Genomic DNA, 14,695 nt, shown 5'->3' with positions numbered 1-14,695 from the left:
CTTATTATCTTTTCATTTAAATGAAATTTCAGCTGGAAAAATACTGAGATGAGGAAAGACTTGCCTTTATTACTAGCTTGTTTTTTACTGGGCTTGGTAACACCTGCAAGTACTTATGAAAAGTTGGATAAGCTTCTTTCATATTTCTGAGATGAGAAGAGGTGGACTGGAAGAAATTTGAGCACACAGGCAATGCCATTGGAAGGCAGGTGAAATTTGGAAGAGGGGAGATGTGCAGATGAGCCTAAGAACCAGTTATTTTATTGCAAGAAAAAGTCTTGAATGTGCACACTACTATCTGTGATTTGGGGTTTTAGGAAAGAGAGCAGGAGTTGGAAAAGGAAGAGGCAAGACAGATCAAGAACTTTGAGATGTGCCAGGAATTTGAACAGAGTGCCAGTGCCTTCCTTAATTGGATCTTGGAGACCAGGTGTGCTGTGATACCCCCAAATTCATGATCCTTATGCCACACATTCCACTCTGGGGATGGAATACATAGCTGAGGGAAGAGGGTATTTCTTACAGTAGTTATGCTGTCCTAAAATCACCATATCCTGTCTGTGCTTTGTGTCTGGAATTGACTGTATTCTAAATCAGTCATTGCAAAATTGAGAAATGAGAATTTCATCTCATTGCCCATTCTTTATTCACTATTTGAAAGTCTCGCTTTTTTCCCTCTTGCCTATAATTCAGCTCCAAAATAATAACATTCACTTACGTTTGCCTTCCCCTTTGTACTTTACACTGTAATTTTATAATCCATTATCTCACTTATCTTTCAGAATAACCTTGAAGAGTGTACAGCACTGATGTTATTACCTCTGTTTCTAAATGTGGAAAGAAGTTCAGTAGATAAATTGACTTGCTCAAGGTCACATATGTATTTATTGGTACAACCAGAGCAGAGTATACTGTGAATACTTCATAGGAAGCTATTATATTGCTTGACGACTAAAACTGTCATGAGAATCAAGTGAGATAATGCATGCTAATTGCTTTTATTAAATACAAAATGCTCTATACATGAAAATAACATTTGTTACATCTTCTGGGGCAAATGACCTGGAAAAGAGGAGACTTGGAGGGTATAATAAATGAATAAGTGGTCAAAGTTGGTAGACTGTATTCAGCAGGTACATCAGAATTGTGGAGTTTTGAGAGTTTGAAGTGTCAGTTCAGACAATTCATGCTTCTCTGTTCCTGTGAGCTCACTGACAAGGATAAATCAAAGAAGGAACAGAAAGAAATCCTGTATCATGGCTTAAAAAAAAAAATTGACTGAAGACAAAGGACACATAGCTCACCCTCCTCTGCCTCTGGTTTTGGTCTCTCATCTCTGGTAGCAGGGGCCCAATACTGAGCATGTCACCTGACACCTGAGTTCTTCATCCTAAAGCAACGAGTTGCACAGAAGGCTCTGAGTTTCTCAGTATGGGGGACACTTTGAGGACAGTGGGTTGAACAGATTCATACTTTAGGTACAAAAAATTTAGAATGTATCATTCATCTGAAGAAAGAAGATTATTGAAATAATCCTTGTTAACGTGATTTTCCTTTTCTCTTTTCTGATTCCCGTTCTGGACCTCCATATCCAGGGACTATTTTCTGGATGGGTCAGTATTTTATGTTATCCTGTTTGTTTTATTAAATCATTATGAAAGAATTAATTAAGGAGGCCTTAGTATTAAAGTATCTTCATCCCACTGCAAATCTGATAAATTAAATATATGTGGGGTAAGAAGGCCCTTAAATAAAATGTGGGGTAAGAAGGAGAAGCATGTATATCATTCTGGCCCTATCTCCCACTAGGTGGAGTCTTGCTTACATTAGGTTAAGGGTGTATTTGAGAATAAGAACTAGAAGAGTATGGAAGCTCTCTTGTAGGCATAAAGGAACCTTACTTTCCTTTTCATCTGTCCAGCAAGGTTACCAAGTCAACAGAGAGAGTCTGATTTCATGAAAAATTGGCATTGTGAAAATTCATTTCAGAAAGGCCATATAACTTGGAAGGACTTAGAGAAGTGTAGGAGATTTGGGTTGGTCTATTTGTGTAACACACTGACTTCTGATATTATAAGTAATGTTTTCCTCTGGTTCTTAACTAGATCTTTGCTGACAGAAACAGGAACACTAGAATCCCAGCTGGAAGCAAATAAAGTACGTAATGTTTATTCATTAGTTCTAAATATTGCTGGAATTTACAGGAGTTCAAGAAGAACTACTCAAAGGAAACTGGTGATTCCTTTAGGTAAATCCCCTAGCCCAAAAGTCAAAAGCCTAAGGCTCTGTTATCAATCTTGCCAACAATTTGCATTCTAACCATTGGCCACCACTTAATGGATGTGGATGTCAGTTTGCTTAAATCTCAACTTTAATTTCTGTATCTATACAAAGGAGTCAATAATATCTACATTAGAGATTTACTGTAGTTATTAAGTAAGGGAACAAATCCAAAATCTCATAGCCTACAACTTGTAACATTGACAAATTTATATTATTTGATGTGGTAAGAAAATAAAATTGAATATAAATTGTCTCTTAACAATTGGGTGAAGAAGTGGCTAGAACAGTATTTTTAACTTTCACCTTATCTTTATTATTGCTTCCCCACCAGAAAAAAAAATAATTAAATCTAATTTATCCCCAAGGAGAGAAATTAATGCTAAAAAGATGTTGTCAGGTAGGATTGATTTTTAGAGAACCACAAACCACTGTAATATCTAATATATTTTCACACCTTTCACACCTACCCCCATCATCACGACCAATTCACTTCTCCCTTCTTTAGGATTTCCCTGGTGGCTTAGACGGTAAAGTGTCTGCCTACAATGCGGGAGACCTGGGTTCAATCCCTGGGTCAGGAAGATCTCCTGGAGAAGGAAATGGCAACCCACTCCAGTATTCTTGCCTGGAAAATCCCATGGATGAAGGAGCCTGGTAGGCTACTGTCCATGGGGTTGCAAAGAGTTGGATATGACTGAGCAACTTCACTTTCTTTAGGGAAAGATATTTCCCTGTTGACAAAGCATGACCTAAATGCCGATATTTGGCATTTAATGTGCCTGACAAAAGCATCTTGTAGAAGTCTATTTCAGCCAGTGAAGAAGACTGATATGTGAACACTGGCAAGTTTAAGTGGGCCTTAGAAATCAACTACAATCAATAATGCAAATCATTCATGGTGCAGATCACTGGGAGCTGACGATGCATGGATCCTAGAAGTCCTACCCTTCTCTCTCTCCAGTGTATGACTGCTAACCCTTAGATTTATATATTACAGATTACCAGAATGCAGAGGTCATATCACTTAAACTTCCCACTATTTTATAAATGAGGAATAGAGAATTGAGATGGTTTTCCTGAGTAGTTCAATTTTCACAAAGGACGGGAAAATTCCTGAAGATAATTGAAAAGGAGCAATGAAGGGAAATCTAAACTTATCAGCTTCTTACCTTCCATATTATTCCTAGATTTGGACCTGGTACCCCAGATAACTGCTTCTCTTCTTTGTCTTTTTCCAGAGGAAGCAAAAGGAAATTCAGGCAATGAAGCATCAACTGACCAAGATTGAGGACCTGGGAGAAAGCTTAGAAGAGGCTCTGGTCCTGGACATTAAATACAGCACCATTGGGCTGGCTCAGCAGTGGGACCAGCTCTACCAGCTTGGCATGCGAAGGCAACACAGTCTAGAACAACAAATCCAAGCCAGGTATTGACAACTTGTGGTCAAGGCTGGGCAAGGATGTGGGTGGTGTTAGGTATTAGAAACTTAGTTCTAAGGGCTAAATTTTGGGGGTACTGGATACAATGGTTGCTTCACTGATAGTGCACTTATTAACTCCAGAACCAGTTTTCTGTCTTTGCTGACCCAGAGAATGACTTTTTTAAAAAAATATGAGTCCACTATAAACTGTGAGACAGTACTATAATCCTCCTGGGTCTACTTACCATCCATTTCTCAGAGTCTATGCACCATCTTATATGACCTCTTCAGAGAGCATTCCCTTTTGTAAAATTCCCTTTAAAATGTCTAGAGTGAAAGAAATATTCAAAGTATAGAGCAGAAGAGAATTTTTTTCTAAATAAAATATTTTGGCAGCATTTAGTTATTTAGGCAAACTTTTTCTGTAAAGAGTCTCATAATTTTGTAGAATTTGTGAGCCATGTAGCTTTCTTTTTAACTGCTGTACTGTTACTCAGCACAGCAGTTAAACAGCTATTGATAATTCATAAATGAATAAGCATGAACATATTCCAGGAAAATTTTATTTATGGATGCTAAGATATGAATTTCTTGCAAATTTTAAGGTTTAAGGAAATATTATTCTTTTTTTTTATTATTTTCAATCATGTAAAAACTATTTTCAGTTCATTGACTATACAAAAGTGAGCGATCTCCTAGCCCTGGCCCATGGACCATAGTTTGCCAGCCCCTGAACTAGGTGACCTGACTAGCCTGCTGCTGCTGCTGATAAGTCACTTCAGTCGTGTCCAACTCTGTGTGACCCCATAGACGGAAGCCCACCAGGCTCCACCATCCCTGGGATTCTCTAGTCAAGAACACTGGAGTGGGTTGCCATTATTCCTCTCTTACTATTATGGCATGTCTATTTATATTTCATGGGTTAATTTTTGTTTTTCTTTCAGAGACATCACCGGTCTCAGTGAAGAGACACGACAAGAGTTTGAAACAACCTTTAGGTGCGTATAGCTTCATAGTTGATTGTTTTGCAGGCAATTCAGAATGAAGTTCCAAATAACTATTTTTTTCCCTTGGTGTGGTTTGATCTGATTCTTACTGAACCTGATTAAATATTTTTTTGTTCTTTAGGCACTTTGATGAGAATTTGACAGGTCGCTTGAGTCACAAAGATTTCCGGTCCTGCCTGAGAGGGCTCAATTACTACTTGCCCATGGTGGAGGAGGGTGAACCTGAGCCCAAGTTTGAGAAATTCCTGGATGCTGTTGATCCAGGGAGGTAGGAGGAAGACCAAAGCCCAGATTACAGCAGGGAATAGGTCTTGTGGGAGAGGGGCAAATGCAGAAAGCAAAATGATCCATAAAATATACAATTAATTCATCTTGAGAATAGGAAGATAAAGACTACCATAAATGAATTCGGTAGCTTTTGGTACTCTTTTAGAAAAATAAAGACCAAACAAGACCAGAAATAGAGGTCTTCAGCTCAGTTTGAAGAGCTTGAGATACCTAGAGATGGTGCTAGTGGAAAATCCCCAAATTCTAGTTAGGGAGTCAGGCTTAATTACTCATGTGGAAACAGTGACTAGAACTTAAGAAACTGTCTATTTGGCTTAAGGGTATGAGGATGGGGATCAAATAAAGGTCATATCCCATAGTCTCAGAGAGCTGAGATGGAACGGGCACTTAGAGGGTTCATCTTATCTCTGTCTCTAAGACACTGAGTAGAATGAGAAAGGGACCTGTCTTCCTCTCTGCCTTGAAAGCGGACAGTTTCTGATCTGTTTCTCCAACAGAAAGGGCTATATCTCAAAAGACGAGTACATTGACTTCTTGACCGACAAGGAGTCAGAGAACATCAGATCCAGTGATGAACTAGAAGATTCTTTCCAAGCCCTGGCAGAGGGCAAAGCCTATATTACGAAAGAGGACATGAAGCAGGTCAGATTCCCGTCTGTATCCACTCTCACTGCACTCTCATCATCATCTAGATTTTGTTCATCTCAGGTCTGGCTCCCTAGTTACTATAGGCAACTACTTTCCTCTTGCCCATGTTTTCTCAGATATTGTCATGCATCGGTTATAATTTGCTTTGGTCACTACTTCATGTTGTTTTGACCCAACTCAAAATCCTATAGTCAATATCTGATTCAGTTCAGTTCAGTTCAGTCACTCAGTCGTGTCCGACTCTTTGTGACCCCGTGAATCACAGCACGCCAGGCCTCCCTGTCCCTCACCAACCCCCAGAGTTCACTCAAACTCACGTCCATCAAGTCGGTGATGCCATCCAGCCATCTCATTCTCCGTCGTCCCCTTCTCCTCCTGCCCCCAATCCCTCCCAGCATCAGAGTCTTTTCCAGTGAGTCAACCCTTCGAATGAGGTGGCCAAAGTATTGGAGTTTCAGCTTCAGCATCAGTCCTTCCAATGAACACCAAGGACTGATCTCCTTTAGGATGGACTGGTTGGATCTCCTTGCAGTCCAGGGGACTCTCAAGAGTCTTCTCCAATGCCACAGTTCAAAAGCATCAATTCTTCAGTGCTCAGCTTTCTTCACAGTCCAACTCTCACATCCATACATGACCACTGGAAAAAAAATATTATTTCATCATTAATCCCAAACATGCTACTTGGTTTTAAGACTATTTATTTATTGTTTATTTAATAAGCCAAATTTAAAGAATGGGGTAAACAGTGCAATCAGAGTGAAATGGGAGTCTTTGGATAAGAACTGAGTTGGAAAGAGTTGGTCTTATTTGTTAGAAATTACAGATTTCTTTCTATAAGAAAACCATGTGATAAGCCCAGGACCTGCTGCTTTTGCCCAAACCTCTCTACTTCCTGAGTTTAGGGCATATTAGAAGCCCAAAGGAGCCAGTTATTCTGAATTTATATCACGGTAATTTTTTTTTTTTGTATGTTTCAGGCCCTAACCCCAGAACAAGTGTCATTCTGTGCCTCACGTATGCAGCAATATGTGGATCCTCGGGGCCGAAGCCAACCTGCTGGCTATGATTACGTTGGTTTCATCAGTTCTTACTTTGGCAACTGAGAGACAGCTTTTTCTGGGTCAGAGAATCTTGATGTTGTGGGAAGTATTGGGAGATGAAGGAGATAGGCGGATATGGAAGATGGGAAGGTAGTTTTGTGTGTGTGTGTGTGTGTGTGTGTGTGTGTGTTACATTTATTGTAGGACGTGAAAAAAAAAAAAACTCGAGCTTGAGGGATAAAGGCCTTAATGACATTGAAGGAGAGAAGGCTATGGGTTTATTTTATATGCAACTATCACTGCTGAAAGGTATTCAAGTTTCTATTTTTCATTTGTTGGGTTCTATGTAATATTACTTTATTTTGTTCTGATTATAGAATAAAGTATTTCTTTTTTTTAAAGGAATTTTTTTTCAGTTCTTACTTTTGAGAGGACAACATGAAATAAAATGTTGCTTATTCAGTTAGGTTTCTACATTTCTGAGAATTGTACTATCATCTAAATATAGACAGCAAATTATACTGTAAATTAGGGCCTTGGTAAAGTAGATACATAAGATTCAAGATAATTTACAAAGTGTTTCTTGAGCTTGAAATGTGATTAAATTCTTACATTTGAAGATGGAGATATTTGATATTCTGGGAAACCTTGATATTTTAATCCATAAAATGGAACCATACAGGGAAGACCAGCATAGCACCCATTTTCTTCTTAATCTGTCCGTTTCTCATATTTCACCATTAAAGTGAATGCTATTACTCTTGGAACAGCCAAATAGGAGCATGGAAGCTATTCCTTTGTCCTCTATGTCCCTGAATTTTCTCCAAAATTTCAATGTGATAAAAAAGAATCTGTGGGACTTCCCTGGTAGTTCAGTGGTTAAGAATCCTCCTCACAATGCAGGGGATGTGGGTTCATCTCTGGTGGGGGAACTAGGATCCCACATGAATTGGAATAACTAAGCCTGCACCACAGCTAGAGAGCTGGAATGCCATAATGAAGCATACTTCATGATGCAGCAAAAATCCCACATGCCACAACTAAGACCCAATGCAGCCAAATATTTTTAAAAAGGAATCTTTGTTTTCATTCACTTTTATCTTCTATTAGTGTAAGAGTTAGTAGAATTTTTCTTTTTAATAAAATTAAGAAAAAATAAACAAGAGGTGGTGCTATTTCCAAATAATTTCAGGCCAGGTTTGATCTGAACTGGTTTGAATGCTGACATTCTGTCCTGACTTGTAAAAATGTATTGTGCCATTTGCTTGTGAGTAGACTTATTTCTTTTCTCAGCATGAAATGAAGCAGCCCAGCTATTTGTGTATCCTGCACAAAGAGTTTCTGCCTCCCAGCCCATATACATGGTTAGTTGATTACCATTTCAAGTCTCAATCTCATTCTTTACGCAGATATTAGTCCTTGCTAAGGGATAAATCCTGTCACAGGAGCCATTTAAAGAAATTTTAATTAAAACTAAAAAGCTATCTTTGTTACTAATAATGTATAGGTTTTTTTTTTTATTTTACTGATGTTTGCTTAAACAATTACCTATTATGAAAAATAATAAAACATATTTCAAAAAATGTTCATAAATGTCTAAGTTTTGTTACCAAATTATGAGCTACAAAATATAATTATAGTTGAAAAAATTCATAGCCTGTTAGGCCATCAAAAATCAGTATCATTTAATATCACACTTATTGAGCCTGGAAAATCTGAAAAAAGTGCTTGTTTGTAATAACCAAAGGCAAAGGTGAATGTCGTTCCATTCTCCCCTTGATCCCTGCCAAAAATCTGGAAGTCCTAAATCAGATTGTTAGGCAAGTGATGAGTCTTTAAAGGCAAAGGATCATTAGTAACATCTCAGAAAATACGATTACTAATATAGAGGCTAAAGAAGATAGTATTTATCTAAAGACTCAACAAAAGTTAGTTCAGTCGCGCAACTTTTTGTGACCAAACTTTTTTGTGTGTCCAACTTTTTGTGGCCACGTGGACTGAAGCACGCCAGGCCTCCCTGTCCATCACCAACACCTGGAGTTTGTTCAAATTCGTGCCCATCGAGTCAGTGATGCCATCCAACCATCTCATCCTCTGCCGACCCCTTCTCCTCCTGCCTTCAATCTTTCCCAGCATCAGGGTCTTCTCCAATGAGTCAGTTCTCATCAGGTGGCCAAAATATTGAAGTTTCAGCTTCAGCATCAGTCCTTCCAATGAATATTCAGGATTAATTTCCTTTAGGACCGACTGGTTTGATCTTCTTGCAGTCCAAGGGACTCTCAAGAATCTTCTCCAACACCACAGTTTAAAAGCTTCAATTATTTGGCCCTCAGCTTTCTTTATGGTCCAAATTTCACATCCATACATGACTACTGGAAAAAACCATAGCTTTGACTAAACAGACCTTAGTTACCAAAGTAATGTCTCTGCTTTTTCATATGCTGTCTAGGTGGTCATAGCGTTTCTTCCAGGAAGCAAACATCTTTTAATTTCATGGCTTCAGTCACCATCTGCAGTGATTTGGGAGCCCCCCCCAAAAAAATAAAGTCTGCCATGGTTTCCACTGTTTCCCCATCTATTCACCCTGAAGTGATGGAACCAGATGCCATGATCTTAGTTTTTTGAATGCTGAATTTTAAGCCAGCTTTTTTACTCTCCTCTTTCACTTTTATCAACAGATTCTTTAGTTCCTCTTCACTTTCTGCCATAAGGGTGATGTCATCTGCATATCTGATGTTATTGATATTTCTCCCGGCAATCTTGTTTCTAGCTTGTGCTTCATCCAGCCGGCATTTTGCAATAATACAGAGGCTAAAGAAGGTAGTATTTATCTAAAGAATCAATAAAAAATGCCTTAAAAAGATGATACTGTTAGAGTTACACACAGCACCTTCTGAAATCAGATTCTGACCACATGTGCACTCAAGCAAAAAAAAAAAAAAAATGACAATATGGGAATTATCACGCATAACTTAATTATGAATATTATTGGGGACCTGCCTCGATACGGACCCAGGGTATCCTCGGGATGAATGGTGTCGGCGTCAGCGAGAGAGAGAGAGACAGATGCTGATGATTCCTTGGGTTACTCAGGAAACCAATACAACCCCAGCACGGGGTTTGCTCTGTTTACATAGGCCGCAGGCGCCCTCTTGAATCACTGGAGGCACCCCACCAGGGCACCCCCTCGAGTGGGTCTTAGAAGCCCAGGCAGATAAGTAAATGCAGAGGGCCCAGTGCTCCAAGGATCTCAACCAGAAAAAGAATAGAGAAAAGGATGGAAAGAGAGAAAAAACGATACGGGGAGACCAAGCTTCAGTGAGCAAGGCCCAAAACTTTATTTTCCAGGGCTGCTTTTATACCCTAAGTTGTGCACATAAAAAACAAGAGAAAGGGAGGTATAGAGTCACGCCAGAATCATGCGGGGTCAGCAATCTTGACCCTTATCAGGATCAGGGCTTATTTTTGTATGTCTCATGATATACAAAAGTTTTAGGTGGTTTACATCATCTTCTGGCCAGGAGGCCTGCTAACAGTTTATGGCCCTCTCTCCTAACAAAGGTTAGTCAGCTAGAAAAAGGCTTATATTCTTTCAAGGTGATTTTCCTAAAGTCAGGCGCTATTCTCCAAAGACACATGACAAGGTGACATTCCTATAAGGCAAGGGTGTAGTGAGCTACAAGAAAAGAATTTATTAACTTAAGATTTGATGTGGTCAAATCAAAGGCTACTACTTATTTTCTCTATATGTGATTAATATATTTCCAAGGATACAATAGATAGAAAATATGGAAACTTTGCAGCAAGCATTGATTCAACAATTAAATCTTTTTTAGTACTATTCTAATGATTTTAACTTCTTCAACAGATTCCTGTATTTTAGAATATTAGGCTTTCTGTCCTTGCATGGTTGGGAGGCTGTAAATAGTCACATTCGTAGTTGTAAGAGCCCGGACAAACTTGTCAGGCAAGTTAGAAAGCTATCAGAGGGGCTTGGATTGGAACACTCCTATTAAGCCAAGGAGAACTTTTTAACTACAGCTCTGAATTAATGTTTTCAGGGAAAGGTGGTTGGGGGGAAGCCCCCATAAGTATTAGAGGACTTGGTAAGAGGCGTAAGATAGTAAGGCAGTCAGACTCCGGTTTTCTTTGGGGTAGATGCTTGGGTAAGTCCAGGGGGTTCCTCGAGTCCTGATTACCTTTGCCCGTCGCCTCTTCCCCAATTGACTTTTGCCACAGGTATGATTTCCCTCGCTGGCTCCCTACAGAATATAAATATTCAACTTATAATATTACAACAATTAGAATTTGTATCAAATTTCCCTCTTGATCTCAGTGTTATGCTCTGCATATTATATAGCAATCATTTCTAGATCTTCTGTTTACTTATCTTAAACTAGAATCCCTGCTCTACTTTTGGTAATTCTCTTCTTTAGAATTTAGAGAGTGGAGCCTGCCTCTGAGACACAGCCTACACTCTTGATTTTTCTTTCATGATTACTACCACTTGGTTGGGTCCCCAAAATTCACTCCTAACTGAATTTTCTCTTTAACATTTTATGGGCCTCCCTGATGCCAATTTTTTGCCTGGAAGTCATCTGATTCTTTTTCCCTAGAGCCTGACCCGTTTCCCAGTACCTACTTCTCTCAGGTGGATCTAAGTCCATATTCCTACCTTCTCCAGCCAGGGACTGTGCCGGGAAACAGCATTTTCCTCTTGTTTGGTTATATCATGATATATAAGGTGCTTGGCACTGACTCCTGCCAGCATAGACTAGGTAACAAATGTGTCAGTCTAAAGCAATACTGCCTAGAAACTTCAAATAATAATAGATGGTCATGTTGGGTGTTTCATGTATGGCAGACTCTGTTCTAAATATTTTATCTTAATCATCACAAAAAGCCCTACAAAATAGATACTGCTAAAATTCTATTTTGGCATTGATAATGGAGGCCCAGAAATGTTAATAAACTTCCTCTAAATCACACATCTAAGTGGCAAAACTATGCTTTAATCTCAAGCAAAATGATTCCAGAAACTTATGGAATTAATTGGCTCTTTAAAAAGACATGAGTTTTTTTTAAAGGGCACATGTGGTCATGTTCATATCAGGGGGACCTCTGCTTGACTATGTATATATATGTGTATGTACCTGGCAGGAGGACTTGTTTAAGCATATGGCTGTATTTGTAATCAAGGGAGGAAATTTGAATCACCAAAGGGGATTTGTAGATTATTTCTGCCTGCCACCCCAGAGCAATTGTGTCAGGATCTATGGAGATGGCTCCCAGGAATGTATACTGGATGATCCCTCGTGTGATTTTTATACCCTTCATACTTAGGACTACTACTTCATTTAGAAGGTAGATGGACCTTTGAGTGAAAATGAAAGTGTTTGTGGTTCAGTCTTTCCTGACTCTTTGCAACCCGAAGGACTATAGTCCAACAGGCTCCTCTGTCCATGGAATTCTCCAGGCAAGAATACTGAAGTGGGTAGCCAATCCCCTCTGCAAGGATAAAACCTGGGTCTCCTGCATTGCAGGCAGATTCTTTGCCATTTGAGTCACCAGGAAAGCCCGGACCACTGAGCAATACTTAGCAATTATTAGAATATCTCTACAAATTGTTGCTGATTGTGCATTTAGGGAATATTATTCTAGATGAACTGCATACATTTTGGAAATGAATTTTCTCAAACAGCCTCAGTTCAATGAGGAGGTTACTTCCAGATTCACTGAAAAGGAGTTTAGAGTACATGGCTTTTCTTCCCTGACTCAAATTCTCTCTACTCAAATCCTTTTACTCTACTTCTCTACAACTTATTCTCTTCTCTTGGACTAGCTTTCTTTCTCCCAGATTTGATTTCCACTGAATTCTCACTAGAGGTTATGTTTCTTCACTGAGAGCATAGAAAAATATGGATTCCTATCTGCAAAACTTTCCCTTACTATACATTCTTCTCTCTCTCTTAAGTCTAGTCCCACTTCTAACTTGTTGGTGAATCACATGTATCCCACATTTTCAAAATCTCTTATGCCTACAATTTCTGTCAGTTCCCAATGCTTCTATCTTTATTCAAGTCCTTTCACCTTTCTTTAGAATGATGTCAATGGGTTTCTTATTGTCTTCCTTGCCTCCTTTTCTGCCTGCTGAGGTTTATCATCTTCTCTGTTACAAGATTGGAGCTTCCCTGATGGCTCAGTTGATAAAGCATCTGCCTGAAATGTAGGAGACCTGGGTTCGATCGCTAGGTCAGGAAGATCCCCTGGAGAAGGAAATGGAACCTACTCCAGTACTCTTGCCTGGAAAATCCCATGGACAGAGGAGCCTGGTAGGCTATAGTCCATGGGGTCACACTTCACTTTTTGTTATGGATTAATCTTAAATTGCTTCCCAGATTTGACTCCACTCTCTGCTCAAAGGTTTAATGCCCAAAGCATTAAGTCTGAAGCAAGGTATTCACAATGCCATGCACAAAGAAGTCTTAACCCTAGCTAACTTCACCCATCATTTGTGAGACATTTTTGTCCCTTGGGACAACTCACCTTACTTTGTAACAGGCATGTATTGTCTTGTCACTAAAACTTTAGTTATTCTGTTCTGTCTTCTTAGAATATATGCACTTTATTTCCATTACTGCATTCAAAGTTTACTCACTCTTTGGGAATAAGTTCAAGTACTACCTTTGACATGAAACCTCTGTTCTTCCATCAAGAATAATCTCTCCCTAAATTAAAAGCCAGTATCAATTTGCTTAGCACATTATTAATTACAGCAGCTAACATTTATTGGAAGATGATTATTAATATGATCCAGGTATTGCACTAAATAATCTATATGCGTGACCCTGTTTAATCAGCAACACAAAACTCTGAAGTTATTAATATAACCACTTGACAGGTGAGGATTTTGAAGCTGAGAAAGATTAAGTAACTTACCCAGGGCCACACTATAAGTGGCAGAGCCTGTATTTGAACTCCTACCTTACAACTGTATGAATTCATTCCACCTTTACAGAATCGTCCTGTGATGCAGGAGACCTGGGTTTAATCCCTGGATTGGGAAAATCCCCTGGAGAAGGGAACAGCTATCCACTGTATTCTTGACTGAAGAATTCCCTGGACAGAGGAGCCTGGCAGGCTAAAATCCATGGGGTTGCAAAGAGTTGGCCATGACTGAGTGACTTTCACTTACTTATCCCTAGAAATGTCTGGTACCATGCATATTGAGGGTGGAAAGTAAAATAAACAAGATAGAGAATTCCACAACAGATTGTAAAGGATAGTATCCATGCTAAGTAGTGACCCAAGTGAGGAGGTCCACATACTCAAGATTAGGAGGTCATTTAGAGAGGGATAGCAATTATCAAGGAAAATAGGAAGCAAATATAATCCATCCAACTAGGAGAGGTTAAAAAGAGGAGGGCAAAGAAATAATGAGCATATATTAAAAAAAAAAAAGGAAAAAACTACATAAAAAGATTAAAGACATCTAGTGGGAGACAAAAAATAATAATAATAACTGACCTTTTCATTTAGCAAAGCATTCAAACTGATTTGCTAACCTGATTGTCACTGAGGTTCAGGTCTTGGAAGAACATTATTGGTGGGGTAGTCTAATTATATAATGATTTTAGAAATCTCTATAGTATCCTTGGAAGGACCCCAGCTGCTTTGAACTTGGGTGCTTGAAACTCCCTTCATCTTTTTTAGCTCAATTAGAAAATTCTTAATGAACTGAGTTTCAGGAACTACTGCTGACATATGGGACGCTGGAAATGAAAATTCAGACTCTCAGCTCAGTGTGAGTTAAGCACAGTAACCTGAGCAGTTAGCCCTTCCTTGGCATTCCCCAGCAGCCCTGGGGAACCTGTAAGAGACAGGATGGGGCTCTCTCAGGGAATTGGGATAGGTAGGTTTGGCCTAAGACTCTGAACATCTGGCCCACTGGCCTCAGTTTCTGGTGTATGTCCAGCCTACACAAAGGAGACTGTCCCATCGGGTAGCCT

The 14,695-nt window shown here is 39.2% G+C and overlaps 1 protein-coding gene across 1 annotated transcript in view; it reads left to right on the top strand.

The window, feature by feature from the left end:
• The window catches only part of SPTA1 (spectrin alpha, erythrocytic 1), a 70,190-nt gene extending 61,917 nt beyond the window's left edge, over positions 1-8,273 (top strand). Inside the window, exons 45-52 of the mRNA XM_088834961.1 lie at positions 318-430; positions 1,596-1,613; positions 2,106-2,157; positions 3,522-3,709; positions 4,648-4,701; positions 4,832-4,978; positions 5,496-5,640; positions 6,624-8,273. Coding sequence (XP_088691087.1) covers positions 318-430; positions 1,596-1,613; positions 2,106-2,157; positions 3,522-3,709; positions 4,648-4,701; positions 4,832-4,978; positions 5,496-5,640; positions 6,624-6,749 — 843 coding nt within the window. The 3' untranslated portion in view covers positions 6,750-8,273. The remainder of the gene's footprint in view (positions 1-317; positions 431-1,595; positions 1,614-2,105; positions 2,158-3,521; positions 3,710-4,647; positions 4,702-4,831; positions 4,979-5,495; positions 5,641-6,623) is intronic.
• The last annotated feature ends 6,422 nt before the right edge of the window (positions 8,274-14,695 follow it).

This window comes from Moschus berezovskii, chromosome 4 (genome assembly GCF_049115385.1).
Source record: "Moschus berezovskii isolate FMDL1 chromosome 4, NW_MosBer_1.0, whole genome shotgun sequence".
Classification (NCBI taxonomy): Eukaryota; Metazoa; Chordata; class Mammalia; order Artiodactyla; family Moschidae; genus Moschus; species Moschus berezovskii.
The sequence above is the reverse complement of the archived record's forward strand: the minus strand, read 5'-3'. Positions and strand labels throughout refer to the sequence as shown.